Raw genomic sequence first — 22,066 nt, 5'->3', positions numbered from 1 at the left:
CCTCTGGGTGATGAGCCTGGGAGGAGGTTATGTGTACGGCTCCTTTACCTACACACTGGGGATTTGACCTCTATCTCCACTCTCATTAATATGGGTGGCCTATTTGCTCTTATTAAAAGAAAAGGGGGAGATGTTGGGAGCCGCCCCCACATTCGCCGTCACAAGATGGCGCTGACATCCTGTGTTCTAAGTGGTAAACAAATAATCTGCACATGTGCCAAGGGTATTTTACGACTACTTGTACTCTGCCTTTCCCGTGAACGTCAGCTCGGCCATGGGCTGCAGCCAATCAGGGAGTGATGCGTCCTAGGCGAAATATAACTCTCCTAAATAGGGAAGGGGTTTCGGTTTCGTTATTGGGGTGGCTTTCGCTTTTGGGGCTGGGGGTTTGCGCTCCTGGCTCCTGAAGATGTAAGCAATAAAGTTTTGCCGCAGAAGATTTTGGTTTGTTGTGTTCTTTCCTGGCCGGGCGCGTGAGAACGCGTATAAGACACTTTGATTCCATATTTCCTCCTATGAGTATTTTGTTCACCTATTTAAGAAGGATTGAAGCATCCACATTTTGGTCTTCCTTCTTGGGCTTCATATGATCTGCGAATTAAATCTTGGGTATTCCAAACTTTTGGGCTAATATCCACTTATCAGAGAGTACATATCATGTGTGTTCTTTTGTGACTGAGTTACTTCACTCAGGATGATATTTTCAAGTTCCATCCATTTGCCTGTGAATTTCATGAAGTCATTGTTTTTAATAGCTGAGTAGTAATCCATTGTGTAAATGTATCACATTTTCTGTATCCATTCCTCTGTTGAGGGACATCCGGGTTCTTTCCAGATTCTGGCTATTATAAATAAGGTAGTTATGAACATAGTGGAGTATGTGTCCTTATTACATGTTGGAGCATCTTCTGGGTATCTGCCCAGGAGTGGTATAGCTGGGTCCTCAAGTAGTACTATGCCCAATTTTTGTGAGGAATCGTCAGACAGATTTCCAGAGTGGTTATATCAGCTTGCAATCCCACCAGCAATGAAGGAGTGTTCTTCTTTCTCCACATCCTCAAAAAATAAATTTTTAAAGGCCTTTCCCAAACCCCTCTTTCAAGGTGATCTCATATTTGGCTCAGAGATTGTTCATCCTTCCAGGTAGCAGCTAATCAATAAATCTTTCTAAGTATAATGGGACTAAGTCTATGGTCTTTTCTCAGGGGTCACAAACTCTATAACACACACATCTGGTAATACTCTTTTCTTAACAGAGTCTCTGAGTAGTGTTAGACGTCACATGGTAGGAAATGGAGCTATGTGCTAGACCCTGCCTCTTGTGTCAGGCCCCGCCCCCATTGTTGGCCCACCACAAATACACCTACAAAACCACAGTATTCAACTATGGGTCTCCACCCTGATTATTGAAAGAATCACTTCTAAAAACCGTGGTTGAATTAAGTGTCCTGTTGTTAGGGTATCCACTAGAGAAGATGGCTCAGACATGGGTTTAAGCCAACAGTAAGTCTTTATTACCTGTTTGGCAACTACACTGGGTGTTCGGGATCCTAGTATAGCCCTGAGTCTTTCTCAGAACAAGTTTTTTAAGTACAAAAACAAGAAAACAAAAAACAAAAATGAACAAAAAGGCAAAGAACAAACAAACAAACAAAACATTCTGTTAACAAGAAGAGTTAAGCAAAAGCCGAACTACAGGAGGTCAAAAGCAAAGCAGTGCCTTCGGAGACCTTCCCAGGGCTGTATGGGCTTTGATGGATTAGACCTTTGTTTTAATTTTGCCAAGTGTCTATGTGCTGCGTTTTACAGCCTAAACGGTCCTTCCATCATCGAGTCAATTGTGTTAAGTTTTGAGTACCTACTGTAGTCTGGGGGCCTGTTATATGTCCCACTCTCTTAGTCCTTCACGGCGAAAATTAAATTTGATCATGAATTTTGGGGGTAACAAACCATATGCAGGCCATAGCACCGCAATTGCTTTTTTACTTTATTGTTTCCTCTCACTTGCTTTGCCTTTTCAGCAGCTTACATCGTATCTCCTAATGGAACCCTGCAGCTCCTTGTTCTTGCTCTTAGAGCCCCGCTCTCTGCCAGGCTAATCCTGTGCAGACCCCGCCCCTTGTGTCAGGGCAGGCGGGTGGGGTCCCCAATGAAGGGATCACTGCAGCTTCCCAGGTCCCTGCCCTAAGCGCGGAGGGTCTCTCTCAAACACTCTTCCATACAGGGCCATCACTAAGATAGGCAAAGGGGCTCCACCTCGACTCCTCAGACGTCCATCTCTTGAGACCTGATGAAAGACAGATGACAAAGGGTTGACATCAATGCAAAGCTCAGTTTCCAGAGGTACCTCCTTCAGAAATATCCTGCCAAGTTGGGCAGTGGTGGCACACGCCTTTAATCCTAGCACTTGGGAGGCAGAGGGAGGGGGATTTCTGAGTTTGAGGCCAGCCTGGTCTACAGAATGAGTTCCAGGGCAGCCAGGGATACACAGAGAAACCCTGTCTCAAAAGAAAAAAAAAGATAAAAAAGAAAAAGAAACATCCTGCCAAAAGCAGGAGTGAGTGGTATATCTATAGTATACATGATTTGATGGCAGAACACTTAGCTTTTTGACCTTCATCTAATTATAGAGGGATGGGGTAAAAATGTAGCAAGTAATCTCTTTTAAGGGTAGTTAAATAATGTACAAGTGTAAATGGAAATGTATCCTTTAAGGTCATGAGCCACTGCACAACTATTGCTAGCATTAGAGCAGCTTCTCAGCTCTCCCATGGAGTGAGCTGCCTGTGTAAGCAGCGTTCTCCACCGTCCTGAGCACTTACCTCAAGGTCCTGTGCATGCTAGACAAAGTCTCTATCATGACCTATAGATTCCTAACTCCTTAAAATGTGTGTTTACCTTTTAGATTTATTTATTGGTCTTATGTGTATGAATATTTGACCAGTCTGTATGTATGTCTGTTCACCACACACATGCTTGTTGCCTGTGGAGGTCAGAAGAGGATGTTGAGCACGGCTTCACTAGAATTGGAGTTAAAGATCGGCATGAGCCACCATGAAGGAATTAAGAATCAAACCCCGCTTCTCGACAAAAGCAACAAGTGCTTTGAACCATCTTTTCAGATTAATTTTTATTTTATGTATATGAATGGTTGTCTGCATATTTGCATTTGCACCATGTGCATACAGCATCTGAGGAAGCCAGAAGAGGGCATCAGCTTCCCTAGAGCAGGAGTTACAGGCACAGCTGTAATGCCTGTCATGGATGTGCATGCTGGGACCCACATCTGGGTCCTTTGCAAGACTAGGAAGTGCTCTTGACTGCTGAACCATTCTTTCAGTGTGTGTGTGTGTGTGTGTGTGTGTGTGTGTGTGTGTGTGTTGGGAGCCGCCCCCACATTCGCCGTTACAAGATGGCGCTGACAGCTGTGTTCTAAGTGGTAAACAAATAATCTGCGCATGTGCCGAGGGTGGTTCTCCACTCCATGTGCTCTGCCTTCCCCGTGACGTCAACTCGGCCGATGGGCTGCAGCCAATCAGGGAGTGACACGTCCTAGGCGAAGGATAATTCTCCTTAATAGGGACGGGGTTTCGTTTTCTCGCTCTTTTGCTTTTTACACTCTTGCTCCTGAAGATGTAAGCAATAAAGTTTTGCCGCAGAAGATTTTGGTTTGCTGTGTTCTTCCTGGCCGGGCGTGAGAACGCGTCTAATAACATGTGTGTGTGTGTTTTATTTGTTTGTTTGTTTGTTTGTTTGTTTGTTTTTGAGATAAGACTCTCAGGATAGTCCTGACTGTCCTGGAACTTGCTATGTAGACCAGGCTGGTCACAAACTCACAGAGATCCACCTGCCTCTGCCTTCAAAGTGCTGGGATTAAATACTTATAGTTTCATTTTGAGACTAAGTCTCACCAACTTGTTAGTTTCCACTGACCTCAGACTCACTTTGTAGCCTGTGCAGGCCTTGAGCCATCTGACCTCGGTCGTCTATGTAGCTTAGATTACAGGTTGCTCTCCTAGGCCCAGAGAGCTACACTGTGTGATGGACTGTTTAACTTGAGGTTCTCCATTATACAAAAGGTTAACTCCCCCAAGGCTTCACAATTTGGAGAACAACGCACCCAGATTTGTCTCTCACAGGGTAAATCTGCATTTACAGCTGGTTCTGTTTCAGGGTTAATGTGACCTGTGACCCATCTACCATAGACTAGGCAATAACTATTCCCTTTCTTCTTTCTTTCTTCCTTCCTTCTTCTTTTTTGTTTGTTTGTTGTGTGTTTGGTTGGTTTGCTTTGGGGTGGGTTTTGTTGTTTTGTTTTACATTTTGTTTGTTTAAGACAGGATTTTCCCATGTAGAGCTGGCTGTCCTAGAACTCTGTAGACCAGGCTGACCTTGAACTCATAGAGATCTACCTGCCTCTGCCTCCCAAACCTTGGAATAAAGGCATAAGCCACCATCGCCCAGCCCTTTATTTCAAAGACCATATCCTTATTACGCTGGTCTACTTCATGTATTCAAAAGAAATGTATCCCCTTGAAGGCCTCTTACTTCATAATATCTTTCCAGGGCAAGTTGACTCCCACTTAGCACGATCTGTGGGAAAACATATTTTGTCCGAAAGGTGCCACTGAGAGAGAATTCTTCAAACTTTGTAAAAGCTGACCCCACGGGTTCCCCACAAGTTCTCGAGTTGGTGGTTTGACACTTCAGCAATGTACATATCTATGTAAAAGGAGAGGGCAAAAAGTAGTCATAGTTCAGTTTCAAAGGACAGTTTCCATTTAAGTAGTCGCAACTTGTTAAATACTAAGTCAGATTTAATGGGGCAAGATTATTACACTTTTTTGTTGTTTGTTTATTTTTGAGACAGGGTTTCTCTGTCATGGAAACTCACTCTGTAGACCTGGTTGGCCTCAGTCTCAGAGACCTACCTGCCTTTGCCTCCTAAGCATTGAGATTAAAGGCACGTGCCACCGACACCTGGCAATTATTACACTTTTAATGAAGGAAAAGTCAACAGAATTTTAAAGGTCAGCCTTCTGCATACTTCTGATTTAGATTGTTTTGTAAGGCGTTTGCTTTAGTTAAATTTCTTTAAATTCACTCATGCATCCATGTGCTATACTGGGTCACAAATTAGTCTAGCCCCCAGCAGAGAAGCCCTCAAAACAGGTCTCCAAAGTCACGAGAGGATGCATCGAAGTTGCAGTGAGTTAACTTGAACTTGCCTGCAGAGAACCTTGTCAATCTGCTTCATGCTTTTCACCTTGTAGCCAAGAAAAAGAATTTGTTCTGGCTAAAATGAAACAAGTTAAATGTTCTGGGGCCGCAAACGAATCCATGATAAATGCAACATTATACCAATTAGCTGAATTTAATTCAACGTTTAACGAAAAGCTAGGATACCCGTGCTGATTATTTTATATTTTATTTGTCAATTTGACCCAGCTAGGGTCATCTGGAGGTGGAACCTCAATTGAGGAATTCCATCAGATTGTAGGCAAGTCTGTGGGAGCATTTTCTTGATTAATAATTATTTATGTGGAAGGGCTCAGCCCACGATGGGTGGTGCCACCCTTGGGCAGTGGTCTCAGGATGTATAAAAGAAACAGACTAAGCCATGAGGAACAAGGCAGTAAGCAACATTGCTCCATGGGCTCTGTCAGTGCTTGGCTTCAGTTCCTGCCCGGACTTCCCTTGGTGATGAATTGTAAACCCTTCCATCCCTAAATTACTTTTAGTCTTGGTCTTTCTTCACAGCTATAAAGAGCAGTGACTTAGAAGAAAACATAGCTATAAGGTATCCAAGCATTCTACCTGTAGGTAATACTGGCCTTCCACTGTATGGAGTCCATCAAAGGCACCCAGAACATACACCTCGTCCATTCGGCTCTCAGACATCTTGTAAGTCAGGTGACAGCACAGGTCCTTTTGGCAAACTGTGTAATTGCCAGCACTTCCTGTAAGCTTGGTGAAGCTAAATTCGTCAAAATAAATCTTTCCTGGGAAGTCTGCCTGCCCCGATGAGAACGGCTTCACAGTCCTGGCATAAGCGCTCCAGTTAACCTCTGCAGGGGTGGCGTGCTGGCGAGGCCGAGACCTCAGCTCTGAAAGCAGCAGTTGGCCACTCTCTGTCTCCATGTCATAGTGGTACACTCGGACAGCTTCCGGGCTGTAGATTCCACTCCCTGTGGCCAAGAGGGATAACGGATCGCAAATGTTGCTTCCAAACTTTTTATGGTGACAAAAGAGAACATTCTCATGGGAAATTAAATATAGTTAGACATAATGTTATTAAAGCACAGTGACTTTTTAAAAGATGTTAATTCAGTTTAACTTTGCTTTCTGCATAAGGTACTGAAATGATCATTTGAAGGTTTTGTTTAAATAATTCCCCTTTTAAGCCAATTAAACAAGAAAATCAAAAATTCTCCCAAATATGAAGAATAATTTCTGCTCTCCAATGATCTAATTGATATATTTGAGTTTAAAATTCATTTGCCATATCAAAAACCAGCCATGAGAGAAGTGTTACCCTTACAGTGGATACCACAAGAGTAAACTCTAAAACCAATTAAGCTTAGTAATTCTGCCATCACACTAAAAGATTTAATTTCAATACTACAAATAGATGTTGGCTGGAATGTTCCTAGCATTGACTTTGACTTTCTCTTTCTTCTTCCTCTTTTCTTTGTATCCTTGGTTGTGAACCTAGCCTTTAATGGCTGAGTCACTTCCCCAGTCGCCACCACTTTTTTTTTCCCATTACCTGATCCCCGACCTCTTTATAACTTCAGTTTTTCTCATGAAGCATAGAGATAAGATTTGCATCTTTTCCTTACTATAATAAAGCTCTTTAAGCATGAAGCTATGCTACTTGCCAGGCATGGCAGGGAATGGGTGTAATTGCAGCACTTGGGAGGCTAAGGCAGAAGGATCATAAATTTGAGGCCTTTCTGGGCTATATGCCAAGATCTAGTCTCGAAAACAAAGCAATCAATTGCCTGTCCTCAGAAAGTAAACCCATAAGTAAATAAATTAACCCAAAGCAGAAACCCATAGTGTTATTAATTTTATGAGAGTGGAGTTAGTCATAGAGCCACTAAGGAAAAGTTTGGCTTGATAATCAGTGGGGAGGTCTTTCCCAAAAGAGTCCTTGCCACCTGAAGGATGGCTGGCCAGTTACCTGTCATATGCATGCTGGTGTTGTGGGTGTTTGCAGCAAGCACGTTGACCCCCATGGCTCTGGCCCACACCGAATGGAATGGAACTGCTGAAAGCAGGGGCAGGGTGTTGTACCACGCCGTGGGTAAGAGAACACTGTCGACCTGGGTGTCCTTCACAACCACCACAGCTGGGTCATAAGAGAAAATGTCAAAGCAAGTGAAGATGCCAAACTTCCCAAACGGGGTGTCAAAGGTCACCAGCTCTGAATCTTTGGGGAAATCAAACTGAATCTCTGGTTCAAAAAGATTGTACTGTCAAAGACAAGCAGAAAAGCAGGAAATTACTATGGAACAAATACCAGTAGGTATGGTCAGTACCCTAAATCTTTTCTTCCATGTATATTGAAGTGCATATGGTTCCATGAAGATTTGCAAATGTCATGCCTGTTACATAAGCTATCGATGAGTTTCCATGCTATGACATTAATCAAAATAGTATGCTTAAGCATCGATGAACAAATGAACTCAAATGACATCTAAGATGTGAATATTTCAATCTTTAAAACTGCAGAATGAGCCAGGCAGTGCTGGCGCATGCCTTTAATCCCAGCACTTGGGAGGCAGAGGCAGGGGAGTTTCTGAGTTCGAGGCCAGCCTGGTCTACAGAGTGAGTTCCAGGACAACCAGGGATATACAGCAAAACCCTGTCTGGAAAAACCACAAACAAACAAACACAAAAAACCCCTGCAGAATGAAAAATCATTTACATTATTTTTAGTTATATCTAAGAGTCAATGTGTAAGTACATGCATTCGAGTCTGGGGTCCAATGGACCAGAAGAGGCTTTCAGATCCTCTGGATTTAGTTGTCGGTGCCCAATATGGCCTTTGGAATTGAAGTAACATCCACTGTAAGTGCAGTATACGCTCTTGACTACTGAGCCGTCTTTCAAGCCCACAGACCGAATGAACTCTTGAGTCCTATAATTTTAAAACTGTTTCCACAGTGTTCTTTAAGTATCGACAGTACTCCCTGTGTGAGGTCTAGCATGTGTTAACAAACTTTATCATGTCTACTGTGGCCTTTATATAAATTAAATGAAGTTGACTTAATTTCTACTATGGAATTGCTAAGTCTTGCTAACACTAAGCTATTAGTTATCTTATTTTTTTCAGCCTGAATGTTGACTCTACAGTGTATGTATTATATTGATGACAGCCATGAGGGGGCTGTGGTGATTTGAATGTAAATGGCCCCCACAGGCTCATAAGATAGGACACAATTAGGAAGAGTGACAATTAGGAAGAGAAATTGTGTCACTGGAGCGGGCTTTGCGGTCTCAGATGCTGAAGCCAGGCCCATTGCCTCACTGTCTCTTCCTGTAGCCCACTGATCCAGATGTGGAACTCTCAGCTCCTTCTCCAGCAATGTCTGCCTGCGCGCTGCCAACAAGAATGGCCTGAACCTCTGAACTGTATGCTAGTCCAACTAAATGCTTTCCTTTAAGGGACTTGCTGTGGCCATGGTGTCTTTTCATCGCAATAAAACCCTAAGACAGGGATACTGAAGATTCCTGAAGTTTAACAGCAGTTTGTCCTCAGTATTAGTCACACATCATTATTCTCATCAGGCAGCTGAGTGTGCCTTGCTTTAGTATGGTCTCTCCTGCTTTAGTCTCTCCTGCTTCACCCAGGCAGGAGCACATTGACTTGGCCTGGTTTCTACTCAGTCTGATGTGTGCGCTGGAGCGGCCTGGCATCAGCCACCCCCATCCCAGTGTTCCTGAGACTATCTGGCTCCTCCACTCACCCTCTTTGTGGTAGTGCATCCTACACAGAACAGGGAACGGTTCATTCAGGACAGTCATGTGACCTCAATGGGATGAAGGAGTAATGAGGCCATTTCAGGGTTTCCAAGTAATAGAAACACATCTCTCTGTGGACTTTGTTCATAAATATAAAAACTTTGTGCTGTGCAGCTGTAGCCAAGTGACTTCTAAATAGACAGTTAACCTGAGCAAAAGTTGCTATTCAGACCTAGAGAGGTGAATAGTATCTCTGAGAAATAGTCTGGTTGCTCCAGGAATGAAACCTACTTTCTATGGAATAAGTATACTTCTCAGCTACACACACACACATGGATATTTCCCTCTGTTTTAAAGAGTCAGTTTCTGTTGGGATTTTGTTTCATAGCAATCAAAGCATCATGTTGAGGTAAGTAGCAACATAGTATTAAATAATAACATATTGTGTACTGTAGTCTCCCCTCCCCCAGCCTGAAACCTGCTTGCTCAGGGGTGGAGCTTTCTGCTCATTCGTTCTGCCACGCCCACTGCTGGAACCTGTGGAGCCACACACGTGCACCTTTCTACTGGACCAGAGATTATTCGGCGGGAATCGGGTCCCCTCCCCTTTCCTTCATAACTAGTGTCGCAACAATAAAATTTGAGCCTTGATCAGAGTAACTGTCTTGGCTACATTCTTTTCTCTCGCCACCTAGCCCCTCTTCTCTTCCAGGTTTCCAAAATGCCTTTCCAGGCTAAAACCCAGGTTGTGGTCTGCTGGCCAGACACAACAATTGGCGCCCAACGTGGGGCTGAGAAACGGCAAAGGATTTTTGGAAGAGACGCTGCTGGTTCGGAGCTCCATAAAATAAAGGATAAAGGAAATTCATACCGGAGAAGGTATGGGCTAAGCTAAGACAGCGTTAAACCCGAGCGCTGGTTCACTTAGGTTCAGCAGTGAGGAGCTGGGTATCAGGCGGTAGGCCGTAGCTCTCCGAAGCTACATGAGGTGTGAAAAAAGAAAGGGTTTATTAAAAGGAATAGGCGGATTGCCCCAGTTAATAAAAAATACATCATAAGGGAGAAAAATGTCCCAAAAAGCAGAGAGAAATTTCTCTCTGGGCCTTATAGCAGGAGTACTCTGTTCCCTTTTGTGTCTTGTCTAATGTCCGGTGCACCAATCTGTTCTCGTGTTCAATTCATGTATGTTCCTGTCCAGTCTGTATGAATGAATGTTCTATGTTTTGTGTTGGATAATAAAGATGGTATAAAAAACTTTATCTGCAAAGCCAAGAGCTGCCACGTGTTTCATCCAGGAATCAGACACATGGCGGGAGGGCCCCTGCTGGAAAAACTGTTCGTTTTAGGAAATAAGGACGAGTGCACAGCCTCTTAGTTTCAGAGTAAAAAAGCTAATAAATGGTTCATGATTAATGTGTTTGACAATGGTAAAGAGTTTTTTATTTTATGATTGTAGCTACAAAAATTAATATTCTCTGATTGGTCTAAATGTAACTGCTTCATTTGGTTCTTTTTTATTGGTAATGTGCTCTGAGTGTTTTCACAATCAGCTCATAAGTTGTTGGTTAAGATTAATAATTGTTACATTGCTACAGATGGTTACTGTTAAATTTGATAACTCAAGTTTAGAGTCCTTCCGACACGGGGCATAAAGCAGGCCAAGAGGCTGGGTCTCTAAAGATATTTCTAGTTTAGGTAATAATTAATATAGTTCGTATCCTAAATAGTAAAATTTAAGATAAGATTTAAAGCAATGTCTTTTTATTAAAGCATTAAAGCTTGCTTTAATAGGTATTCATAGGTATTAATTGACATCCAAACTTCGTAATATGATAGTAATGCTTCTAATATTGATTTTAAAGATAATAAATTGTTTTAAACTTGGGTTTTGCTTTCCCAAGGTTATAGGTATTATCCTAACCTTGCACAAAAAACTTTAAAATTATGGTTAAAACTGCTATTGTTCCATTGACTGCAGCTTACAGTTTGATTTCAAATTTAAGATCTTTAATTCACCTGTATACTGTAATTAAGATAATTACAAGAGTAATCATCTTATGAGAGCGCTCATACAGCTCACTTCATACAAAACTGTGACAAGTTATCTAGTTATGTTTGTCTCTGTAAATAGATTAGACAAACAGTTTGGTTATAGTTGCTGCCTGGCAGGAAACTGTAGTACAGACAATTTTTTCACAACACTAAAGTTGTGAAGAACGTTTTAACTGTAAGTCATCTTAAAAAAGAGTATCAAGGGGACTGGTGAGATGGCTCAGTGGGTAAGAGCACCCGACTGCTCTTCCGAAGGTCCAGAGTTCAAATCCCAGCAACCACATGGTGGCTCACAACCATCCGTAACGAGATCTGACTCCCTCTTCTGGAGTGTCTGAAGACAGCTACAGTGTACTTACATATAATAAATAAATAAATCTTAAAAAATTAAAAAAAAAAAAAGAGTATCAAAATTTAGAGGCGTAGACAGTTAAATATTGTTTCTCTAGAATCGGTCCTTATTACAGGAGGGCCAAGATGCTCAGATTAAAAAGTATTTTACGTTTGAGTCAATACATGGCTCTGGGCAGCCCCAGAGCGGCTTGTGGCCTTTCTTTTGTTTTGCAAACAGTGCCTGAAAAAGATTTTTCCCTGTGTTCAAGAGAAATTCTTTTTAACAGTGTTACAGATCTATTCAGATGTTTAAAATAATGCTTAAATTCAAAGAGTTTTGCTTCTAGTGAACTGTAATCACTAGAAAATTTTGCCTCTAGGTATGGCTAATGTAACTTTACATTATGTAAGAAAAATTTTTATTGTTTCTGCTTCTATACAAGAAGCCAAGAGTTTTAATCTTTCAGTGTATATTGTTTCCTAAGTGAAAAGTATTTTATTAACTAATGCTTCTTAAAGTTTACCTTAAATTCTTGCTCTCACCCAAAAAATTCAGAGACAATATCCTTTTATTACTTAGGGTTTTAGTTTACTACAAAAGTTTCTACAAAAAAATAAAGCTTTTATAATTGTTGTTAATTGGTAATTAAAAATTGGTTGTGCCCAAAACAATTCTTTAGCCAAAAAGAAAACATTATTGTAAAGTCATTTTTCTCATCCTCCCAGCCAATCGTTGGCCCATGTGGGCCCAACTAACTTCTGTGGGGCGGAGTCTTAAGACACAGTTTCCCCTGTTCCAGCACAGATGATCTAGTTGTGTGCTGTAGATGTGTTTTAAAATGCTGAACAATCAAACCTTAATTCGTATATTAATAGTCAATGCCATATCTCTGAGCTCGCAATTGCTTAAATTGTTCATCCCTCAAATACTATTCTCAAATTTACAATTGCTTATGCATATTTCTAGTTAATAAATAAATTATGCTCATGTGACTCTTAATAACTTTGCAAGCCTTCTAGTTACAACCGCTCCTTAAAAAAATTGATTGAAAGTGCAATTAGTCACTGCCCTTTACAGCCAAGTATTTAAAATATTTTGTCAACTAGTTATTAATTCAAAAGTTTAGGTATTGTAAAATTTTAAAACTTTAACTTCTTAAAAGACAAAAAAGAGAGAAATTTTATCCCCGTGCATACTATTTAGTGCATTCCCATGCCCACTATTGAAGTCTTACCTTTATTTTCAAAATCTAATATTTTAATGTCAAAGAGTTTAATAAATGCTTTATAGTATCTTAAAGGGATCTACTTATTGGCTTATAGATTAATCCTAAAACAGCTACCTTATTAGAAAAGGGAAAAACAGGTTTTCTCCACAGAACGCTACAAAACATATTAATTCGTGTGACGAGCTGGTAGGTAAGTTGACTCATGTCCTGATTAAATTGACTAAAAAACTAAATTAAATTCATGTTTTAGATCCATCCTTACTTGTCATTTTTCCAGTTTAGACTAGCTTCTAGCCTTTTTAACTTTATGGCAATAATACATCAGAGACTGTATATTCAGACTTAATAAAATTAGTCATTTAATAGAGTCATAATGATTTTTCTCTTTTCTTCAGTGTGACCAGCCATTCTAACTCAATCTCAGACTGGTCTAATATTCAGTCCAATGTTAGAGATTCCTATATTCTAAATTACCTAGCAAAGTTAATTCAGAGCACATCCCCCACTTTCCCTAGATCCCTAACCTCAAAAGGATTGCTGGCCTTACAGCTAGTAAAAAAAGCTATTAAAGAGCAATTGGTCACTTAATACATTGGTAAAATAGAAGGACCCCTGACTAACGAATAGAAGGGTCCAGATCCAGTTCTAATTTGGGGTAGGGACTCAGTTTGTGTTTTTTCACGAGATGAAGATAGAGCGCAGTGGCTGCCAGATAAATTAATTTGTTAGATGAACACAGATTCTAAATCTTCTAAAGTATCACCTTGAGGACTAAAATTCCTCTTTTGCTTAAAAGTCGGCTTGAGGACTCAGGCTCCAAAAAAAGCTATTCTCTGAGCCAGCTCCCGACAGGAGGCCAGAGACTAGCCTCAGCTTTACAATTTGCATTTGAATAAAGTACCTAAACTTCCCCAAAAGAAGTTCTGCTTTCCTACTTTCTCACTGTCGAGATTTTGTCTTTCAAGCAAGTAAATCAACATTCTCGAGGCAGACCAGCGGATGTGCATCCCCGCCCCCCTAGAGCACACATGTGGCTGCTGTTATCTCCTTTCCAAGGACATTTCCAACACGTGGCTTTCAGTCTGAGTTAAAAATTAGGTTTACCAAGAGGGCTAAAAAAGTAGATATTTCTATATTAATAAAGATTGGTTTTTATTTTGATAGACAGGCTTAGTCCCTTAGCTGACCTCTGGCTTTTCACCCTTGCTGTTACTGCAAGGTGTCCTTAGGCTGTGAAAAAAACAAGGATGAGGAAAAACGACTTCCAGCTCCTATTTTAGCCACAAGTCGTGGTGTTACTAATGACATAATTCTTCCCTAGGTCTTGCTAAATCTGAAGTTGATAATTCTCCTTTAGGAGCTACACAGCACTCAAAACTGTGCATACTGGTTTGTGATCGTACAAATTCAGTATGGGCATCGCTTGGTACAGAGGCACTGCAGGGAAAGGTCCATCTTGACCATTTCTGAGTTTCCTGTGAGATAAACCCGGTTTAAAAGAGGTTGGTATCATATTTTGGTTAAAAATCAAAAATATTTTTCGGCTCTGCCTCACCTCCCCAAAAGATACCCAGAGCCACAGGTGTGGGTCTTATCAGTACCCACGGGAGAAATCGGGTCAATGTCCACCCAAGCCAAGGTTAAAAGCCCACTCGTCTACAGATGAGAAAATCATTTGATCACCTCAGTTAAGCGTTGCCTTATTTAACTTAATTAATAGGGGGGAGAGAGATTGGAGACGTACTATTGAAAGGGCAAGCCCTTCACTGCCTCCCACCCAAATAAAAAAGCCAATTGGCCTTGTCGGACAGAGCCGGTTGAACCCCTTCTCCCTGTTTCCCACCTATCATCCAAAAATGCAGAGGAATATCAACTTAGTGTTATAGTGTATTTCACATTTGTTCAGTCAAACTTAGCCAGAGTTCCAACGCCCTACTTAAAATTCAACTAGAAAGTTACCTACCTAGTAGTAATTAGCATTATAAAGTCAGAGCCTACAGCTCCAGGCTTTTCAGTTAGTTGTTTACTAAGATAAGAAAGGACAGTCTTAGCCAGATACAGTTTACCATAACAAAAGTTAAGGAATCCCAGAAAAGCAAGTTTTTTCTTTAGCCCTAGATTCCAGGCAGAACTATTGAGCATAGATAATTTCCCCCCCCCCTCAGGCCAGCTTTTTCTTTTTTTAAATTTTGTTAATAAAAGGGAGGAAATGTAGTCTCCCCTCCCCCAGCCTGAAACCTGCTTGCTCAGGGGTGGAGCTTCCTGCTCATTCGTTCTGCCACGCCCACTGCTGGAACCTGTGGAGCCACACACGTGCACCTTTCTACTGGACCAGAGATTATTCGGCGGGAATCGGGTCCCCTCCCCTTTCCTTCATAACTAGTGTCGCAACAATAAAATTTGAGCCTTGATCAGAGTAACTGTCTTGGCTACATTCTTTTCTCTCGCCACCTAGCCCCTCTTCTCTTCCAGGTTTCCAAAATGCCTTTCCAGGCTAAAACCCAGGTTGTGGTCTGCTGGCCAGACACAACAGTGTACCCCCAGATCCTCTGATATTAACTCAAAGATGGAACATCATTTCTCCTTTCCCAAAGGATCTTTGTAAGGCTATTCTCACATCTTCTTTAACATTTTACTACATCCTACTTTATGATTAATTCACACAGAGAATCCTTAACTGGTATACAAATAAAGGAAATTGCCTTTTCAATTAGAAATGGTAATAGTTATGAAAATCTCTGTAATAGTTATATCATCAGTATTTAACAAACAAATATATATATTTACATCACAAACAACAGGAAAAAAAACAAGTTTAATGAAGGCATGGGTAATTCTTACCTTATGGTAGCGGGCTGTTAGCCTACCCTTAGAATCGAAGACCACATTGGTATTATATTGGTAACGGCCATCCGGGGGACAATGAGGATCAGTAGCATTGCATGGCTTCTTGTCCCCAATATTTGCCATAATATAGATAGAGTTCTCCTTGGCAAGGCAGCTCAGTCTCTCCTGTACTGGTGTGTAGCCAAACCTAATCAAACAGATGTTAGCTCAAGTGGATGCCATGACAGCGACCTCCTAAATATCACAGTGATGCTATATATTTCCTATAACGCAAAAGCTCTAGTTCAAGAATCGGCAGAAAAGATTTTAGAACTCACAAGCAGACTGGGGAGATGGCTAAGTGAAGTATTTGCCTTGTAAGTGAGGACCTGAGTTCAGATCCCAGAACCCATGTAAATGCCAGGCCCAGCACCATGCACCTATAATCTCAGCCATGAGGAGATGGGAGTCAGAACCCAGAGACTTGGGGTCTGCTGGCCTGCCTGTGTGACAGGTTCCAGGGTGCTGAGAGGCTCTACCTCAAACAAGAGTAGAACATAGTGTTTGTCTTTATGGTTGCTAGTGTCTTTTATTATGCCAGAGTCCAGGATGAAAGCCTAGAGAAGACTGAAGAGAAAATAATACTCTATCTTAAAATGGGGTGAGACGCTATACAAGGACTTGAAAGTTAGCAAACTCCTCTATGAGAAGGGCCTTGCCTACCACTGCACCTAGAATATTACAGATTTGTGGCTATAAACTGTGATCAAAAACAAAGTAGCAAGTGGCCGAAAATAGTTGGTCCTCTGCAGGCCACCCTCTATGGGGAGCTTGTGCAGTGGGAACGTAAGCAAAAGTACATCCAAAAAAAAAAAATGTGATATGCAGCCTCCTTTCTATTTTAGAGGGCTCTCAGGGAGAAGGTACACATCTCAGGGAGAAGGAATAAATGGTCTTTATTTTTATCGCAGACTACGAAAGGAGTGGAGTGAGGCAACATGTGGCTTCTAATATTTGAACATCCCTCGTGTGATGTTATGAATAAAAATGTACTCAACAAGACAGATCAAAGGCCAATATTATAAGGAGGAAGATTTGCAAAAAAAAAAAAAAAATCAGGTAGCAAATATTAGAAAGAAGACTACTCTTCATGAATACATTTGCTAGTTATTATAATTTTCAGTATAATGTAGTCTACTGGCAGCAAGTTGCCATGGCTTAATGCAAGTGACTGTGTGATGTGTGTGTACGAGTATGCTCATGGGTGCACTTGTGGGTGTGGGTGTGTAGGTGTACGTGTGTGGAATCAGATGACAAGCCTGAGTGTCATTTCTTCGTTCCTTCCTCCATTCCTGCTGCCTCTCACACAGCATCTCTCACTGGCCCTGGACTTCATTCACCAAGCAAAGATGGACTGGCTGGCAGCAAACACGAGGGATTAGAATGTCTCTGCCTCCCAACTTGCCACTGCCAGGATGTCATGTGTGCATCTGTCCCAGTTCTTTACACGGGTTCTGAGGATCAAACTCAGGGCTCCACACTTTCAAGGCAAGCACTTTATGGACTGAGGCCTCTCCCCAGCCATCAAATGGCTGTAATTCCACGTACCCTAATTACTAATTACACAGCCTTCCTCCCTCTTTTTCTCCTCATAGGTAACATACAAATAGTGACCCTTGCTATTGCAAGCAAACAATTGGATACGCCCAGCATACCAGATAGAACTCCTGGAATTCAACAAAATCACAATGAATAGCTAACATATCTACGGGTTTCTGTAATTATGAGAAGACAAGCAGGACAGAGATGGCATGTGTGTGTGTGTGTGTGTGTGTGTGTGTGTGTGTGTGTGTGTGTGTTCATATGTGTATAAGTGCACACGCGTGAGCAGTTGTGTGTGGGTATCCAGGTGGAAGCTGGAAATTGATGCGTCCTGCCTACTCATTCTCTGTTTATCAAGACAGGGTCTTTCACTAAACAGTTTGCCAATTCCTGCTGGTGTGACTAGCTAAGTTTCCCTGAGAATCCCCCATCTCTCCCTCCAAAGTACTAGACTACAGATGGCCTCTATGCCAGCCTGGCTTTTGTGTGGGTTCTGAGGATCTGAACTCCAGATATCGCATTTAATTGGCAAGTGCCCTATCCATTGAGCCACCTCCCTAACAGTTCCAGGTTGTTGTTTTGCTTGGTTTTAAGTAGACTCTCGGTGTGTAGCCCAGGCTGCCTTTGAGCTCAAGAACCAATTTCTGCCACGTTTTTCCTGAGTGCTAGGATTGCAGTCATAAGCTCGGATACCCAGTTGACTTCCTCCTTTTTGTTCTTCAGAGCTGAATGTTCATCATTGGAACAATTCAGTGTTAGAATTTCATAAGCCACTTAAGCCTTCCCGACTTAACAGAATTCAAGCAAGCATGACTATCGGATTTACGGGCACCTTCTCTTCGGAGTGTCAGCTCGAGTGACCTCATAGAGTGAGGTATGTGTTAACGCATGCAGTAGAATGACAGCAAGTAATGACTGCCTCCTGTGCTGGGAGAAGCTTTCAGGAAGAAGACACGGAGTCACTCTCCTGCGCTTCCTGGACACACAGATCATGTGACATTTGGAAAATATTTTCCCAAAGGTAGAAGTCTCAAGGTGAGGCTTGACTCAAATAGCAGAGCTCAAATATGGAAGCTTTGGATTTTCTTTCCAGCTGGCTTCAGGGGGCCAGAATTATGTCTAAAAGCTCTTCCTCGGAGCAGTGGTTCTCAGCCTTCCTAACACTGCGGCCCTTTAAGACGGTTCCTCGTCTTGTGGTGACCCTCAACCATAAAATTATTTTTGTTGCTACTTCTTAACTATAACTTTGCTGCTGTTATAAATCATAATGTAAATACGTGTGTTTTCCAGTGGTCTTACATGACCCTTGTTAAAGTGTTTGACGCAAAGGGATCACAACCCATGGATTGAGAACCACTGCCTTGAAGGCAATAGATATGAGTCTGAACGGGTGCATGCAGATATAAAGTTGGCAACTGAAAGCAGTTTTAAAATTTCCCTACTTAAAAAAAAATCACCTGTGAACTATGCTAAAAGGTAAGGACACCAACAAATCTATCTCATCTTCATTTAAATTAATAAACATAATTTCTTAATTAAATATATATTTTAAGGAAGTTATGCTCAAACCACACTTATTAATAATTTCTAAAATCTCTATTAAAAAAGTTTGTAGTAGTTTACACATGTTTTCTTCTACCAAAAAGAAGTCGTTGTGACCTGAGATGTTAAAAAGAACACTGCAGGGTAAAGGGTCACACACACCATTTTGTTTGACATTCTTGTCTATTCTATAAGGAAAGTAGGGATGGAATTTCATTGCACTCATATTATAGACAGAGAAACATTTGTGCTGTGTACCCATCCACTCAGCTGGGAGGTAGTAAGATGTGGACTCAGAAAGGAAGCTTCCTGTTCAAGCCCCCTGAAACTCCCATGCACCTTACTGACTACTGTGGAACCAAGGTGACGGCACGGTGTTAGCAACACAGGCTCTGGAAGGGTTAGCTTGGGAACCGTTCACAGTTTCCCCAGTGTTCTCCCCTATGGATCCACTCACAAGCCTAACCAGTGTCTTCCTGTAGACTCTCAGGTGGTATATTTATATTATCTAAAAGCTGGCCTTAGATTTTTCAACAGTTTCCAGTTGGACTTCCTTCAGCCGTGATACTCACCCCCTTCTCGCTCTCTTCCCTTTCTCCCTCTCGCCCCTGCCTGCCTGTCTCTGTTTCTCTGTCTCTGTCTATCTCTTATCTCTCTGTCTCTGTGTCTCTCTGTCTCTATCGCTCTGTCTGTCCATCTGTCTGTATCCATGTCTTTACAGACAGTCATAGGTAGTTGTTTTAATGTGTCTCTGGACCTTAGAAACAGTGACTGGAAAAGAAAAAGGAAAAGGAAAAGGAAAAGGAAAAGGAAAAGGAAATGGAAAAGGCAAAGGCAAAGGAAAAGGCAAGGCACACAGGCTCCTTAATCATTTCACTCTTCTTGTGAAGGCTCCTGGGCGAACCCACTGACTTGCACTTGAGAGCTCAAGTTCCAGAAGTACCATTCTCACTTGGCTGAAACTTAGTTAAACATACTTGTGGGGAACAGTTCACATGCTAGATTTTAAAGAGAACTGTTGTCGTAATGAATCAAGTATTCTTAGCCAAAGATATTTGCCACATGAAGGCACAGTGAGTAGCAGACACTATGAAGCATTAGGCCAGTGCCACAGACTGTCTAATCATCAGAAAAAAATAACAAGTCAAGCCTGGTGACATTACTGCTCTATCTCATCGTTAACTCTTTGTTGACAGAGTCATTTACTCTTTGGCATGATGTTACCTCCTAGGGTCTCTACAGGGAATCCAGTTCACTTCAGGGTCTGGTATATCCTCTAGGTAGGGGTAAATGGTCTCCCTGGTGAAGATCCAACCATAGATTCCATCTTCTGGCGTCACAATGATATGTGCACCCTGCTCAAAACAGACATGGAAAGAAAAGTTTCCTCATCATTTTTAAATATCTACATTCTTGTCCAGCTGCAATCAATATCCCATCTCAGACATGAACAAAAGAGTGTTACCTGTCTGGCTGCCAGCTTGATTGCACTCTCCAAAATGTCTATGTTCTTGTTTATCAGGAGCAAAGCCTCTTCAGTGGAAACAGGACTTTCAGTTTTGTTTGGCAGTATAACAGCATGTTCATACACAGCAGCAATAAAAGTGTCCATTGAACCCACAGCCTGGGCAAAGAAGACAAAACTCACTGCCCATTGAGGAAAATGTAATGAAGCCATAATTAAAATAGAGTGATCTCTGAAAATCAGAAGGTTCTTCTACTGTATCTCAGTGGGAAAAAAAAATATTCAGACGCAAGTCGTGATGCCAGCCAGCTGCCTGTGAATATATTATGGAACACGGCATTGAGGAACAGGGTTATGCAAGATTGGCAGAAGTTCAGAATTGCATGAGCATGGGTTTGCAGCAATTGTTGACATTGCTCAGAGGCCAACTCATCTCTAAAAGGGAAATCACTGAACCAACCAGTTGAGTCCATACTAAACGTACTGGTCAAGTTCTTAATTGGTGTATTTTTAAATTAAAGGTATTTTACTAGCACACCAATATTCCCATTAGTACAGTAAATACTGTGGTGTTCTAGAAGACAGCTATCACATCAACAATTTGTTGAGGATTTATACTTATGGCTGCAATAGGGACAAAACAGTCTAAGAAAAGCCTGAGGGTTTTATTTTAATTAGATTTGTTTTGTTTTATTTGTATGGGTATTTTGCCTCTATGTGTGTATCTGTACCAAGTCCATGACTGGTCAGGTCAATCCAGGAAGGTCAGAAGACGGTGTCAGATTTCCCCGTGGAATTGGAGTTTCAGGGGTTATGAGTATTGGTGGTGACAAGGATACTGAGAAACAAATCCAGGTCTTCTGAAAGAACAAGTGTTCCTAACTACTAAACCATTTCTCCAGCCATCCTTTGTTTCATTTGAGAATTTCATACAGGTCTATAATGTGTTTTAGTCAAACACACAAATCCAACCCCCATTCTCACACCTCTTCTCTCTCTCTCTCTCTCTCTCTCTCTCTCTCTCTATATATATATATATATATATATATATATATATATATATATATATATATATATATATATCAGGTCCAAATGAGTCCAGGTTTTCCATAGTTGATGGTAGGGGGAAGGAGTCTCTAGGACAGGAGCCTAGAATAACTTTCCTCTGAGAGGCTCCACCCAGCAGCCAATGGAATGAGATGCAAGACTCATATCAAACATTAGATGGAGCTTGGGGAGCCTTATGGAAGAGCTGTGGGAAGGATTGAGGGACCTGAAGAGAACAAGGACTCCACAGGAAAACCAACAGAGTCAACTAACCTGGACCCTTGGGGGCTCCCAGAGACTGAATCACCAACCAAAGAGCAAGCATAAGCTGGACCTACCTAGGTCCCTGCACGTATGTAGCAGATCTGTAGCTTGGTCATTATGCAGGTCCTCCAACAGAAGAGAGGACTGTCTCTAACTCAGCTGTCTGCCTGCCTGCCTTGTCTGCCTGCCTTTGGATCCTGTTTCCCTAACTGGGCTGCCTTATCTGGCCTCAGTGAGAGAGGATGCACCTAGCCCTGCAGAGACTTGATGTGCAGGAGGCAGAGTAAGGGCTGGGGGTGGGCAATACCTAGAGGGGAACTCCCCTTTCTCAAAGGAGGGAAGAATGCAGAGAGGATTTGCATGAGGGGTACTGGGAAAAAAAGGGGGGCTGACATTGGGATGTAAAGTGAATAAATAAATTTAATAAAAATAAAATAAAATTTGACCAAAGAAAGAAAAACAGAAATAAAACCTTATCTTTCTTCCCCCAGCAGCAACCAATTGCCACCTTCTGCACTGGAGTGAGACTTCAGCAGCCTCTCCTCCATCCTTGCTGAATTTTAGGCAGCTTGATCTAGAGTGGGTCTTATGCAGTCTATAGGTTCTGAGTTTGTGTGTGCCAGGGCCCTCTCATGTCCAATGTGCAAATGCAATTCACTGTAGATGTTCACTATTTCTGGCTTTTACATTCTTTCCATTGCCTCCTCCACAGTCATCTTTGATCCTTGGGGAGGTG

The 22,066-nt window shown here is 41.8% G+C and overlaps 1 protein-coding gene across 1 annotated transcript; it reads right to left on the bottom strand.

Moving 5' to 3' along the window:
* Positions 1-1,972: 1,972 nt before the first annotated feature.
* Vnn3 (vanin 3) lies at positions 1,973-20,354 on the bottom strand. The gene is made up of 7 exons (NM_011979.2): positions 20,020-20,354; positions 19,779-19,909; positions 15,426-15,618; positions 7,187-7,478; positions 5,818-6,188; positions 4,549-4,722; positions 1,973-2,287 (listed from the first exon to the last, which is right to left on the bottom strand). The coding sequence occupies exons 1-7, from the start codon at positions 20,230-20,232 to the stop codon at positions 2,159-2,161; spliced, it is 1,503 nt and encodes a 500-aa protein (NP_036109.3). The 5' UTR covers positions 20,233-20,354; the 3' UTR covers positions 1,973-2,158.
* Positions 20,355-22,066: the final 1,712 nt, after the last annotated feature.

The sequence above is a fragment of the Mus musculus genome, chromosome 10 (genome assembly GCF_000001635.26).
Source record: "Mus musculus strain C57BL/6J chromosome 10, GRCm38.p6 C57BL/6J".
NCBI classification, from domain to species: Eukaryota; Metazoa; Chordata; class Mammalia; order Rodentia; family Muridae; genus Mus; species Mus musculus.
This window is presented reverse-complemented; position numbering and strand designations above follow the sequence as displayed.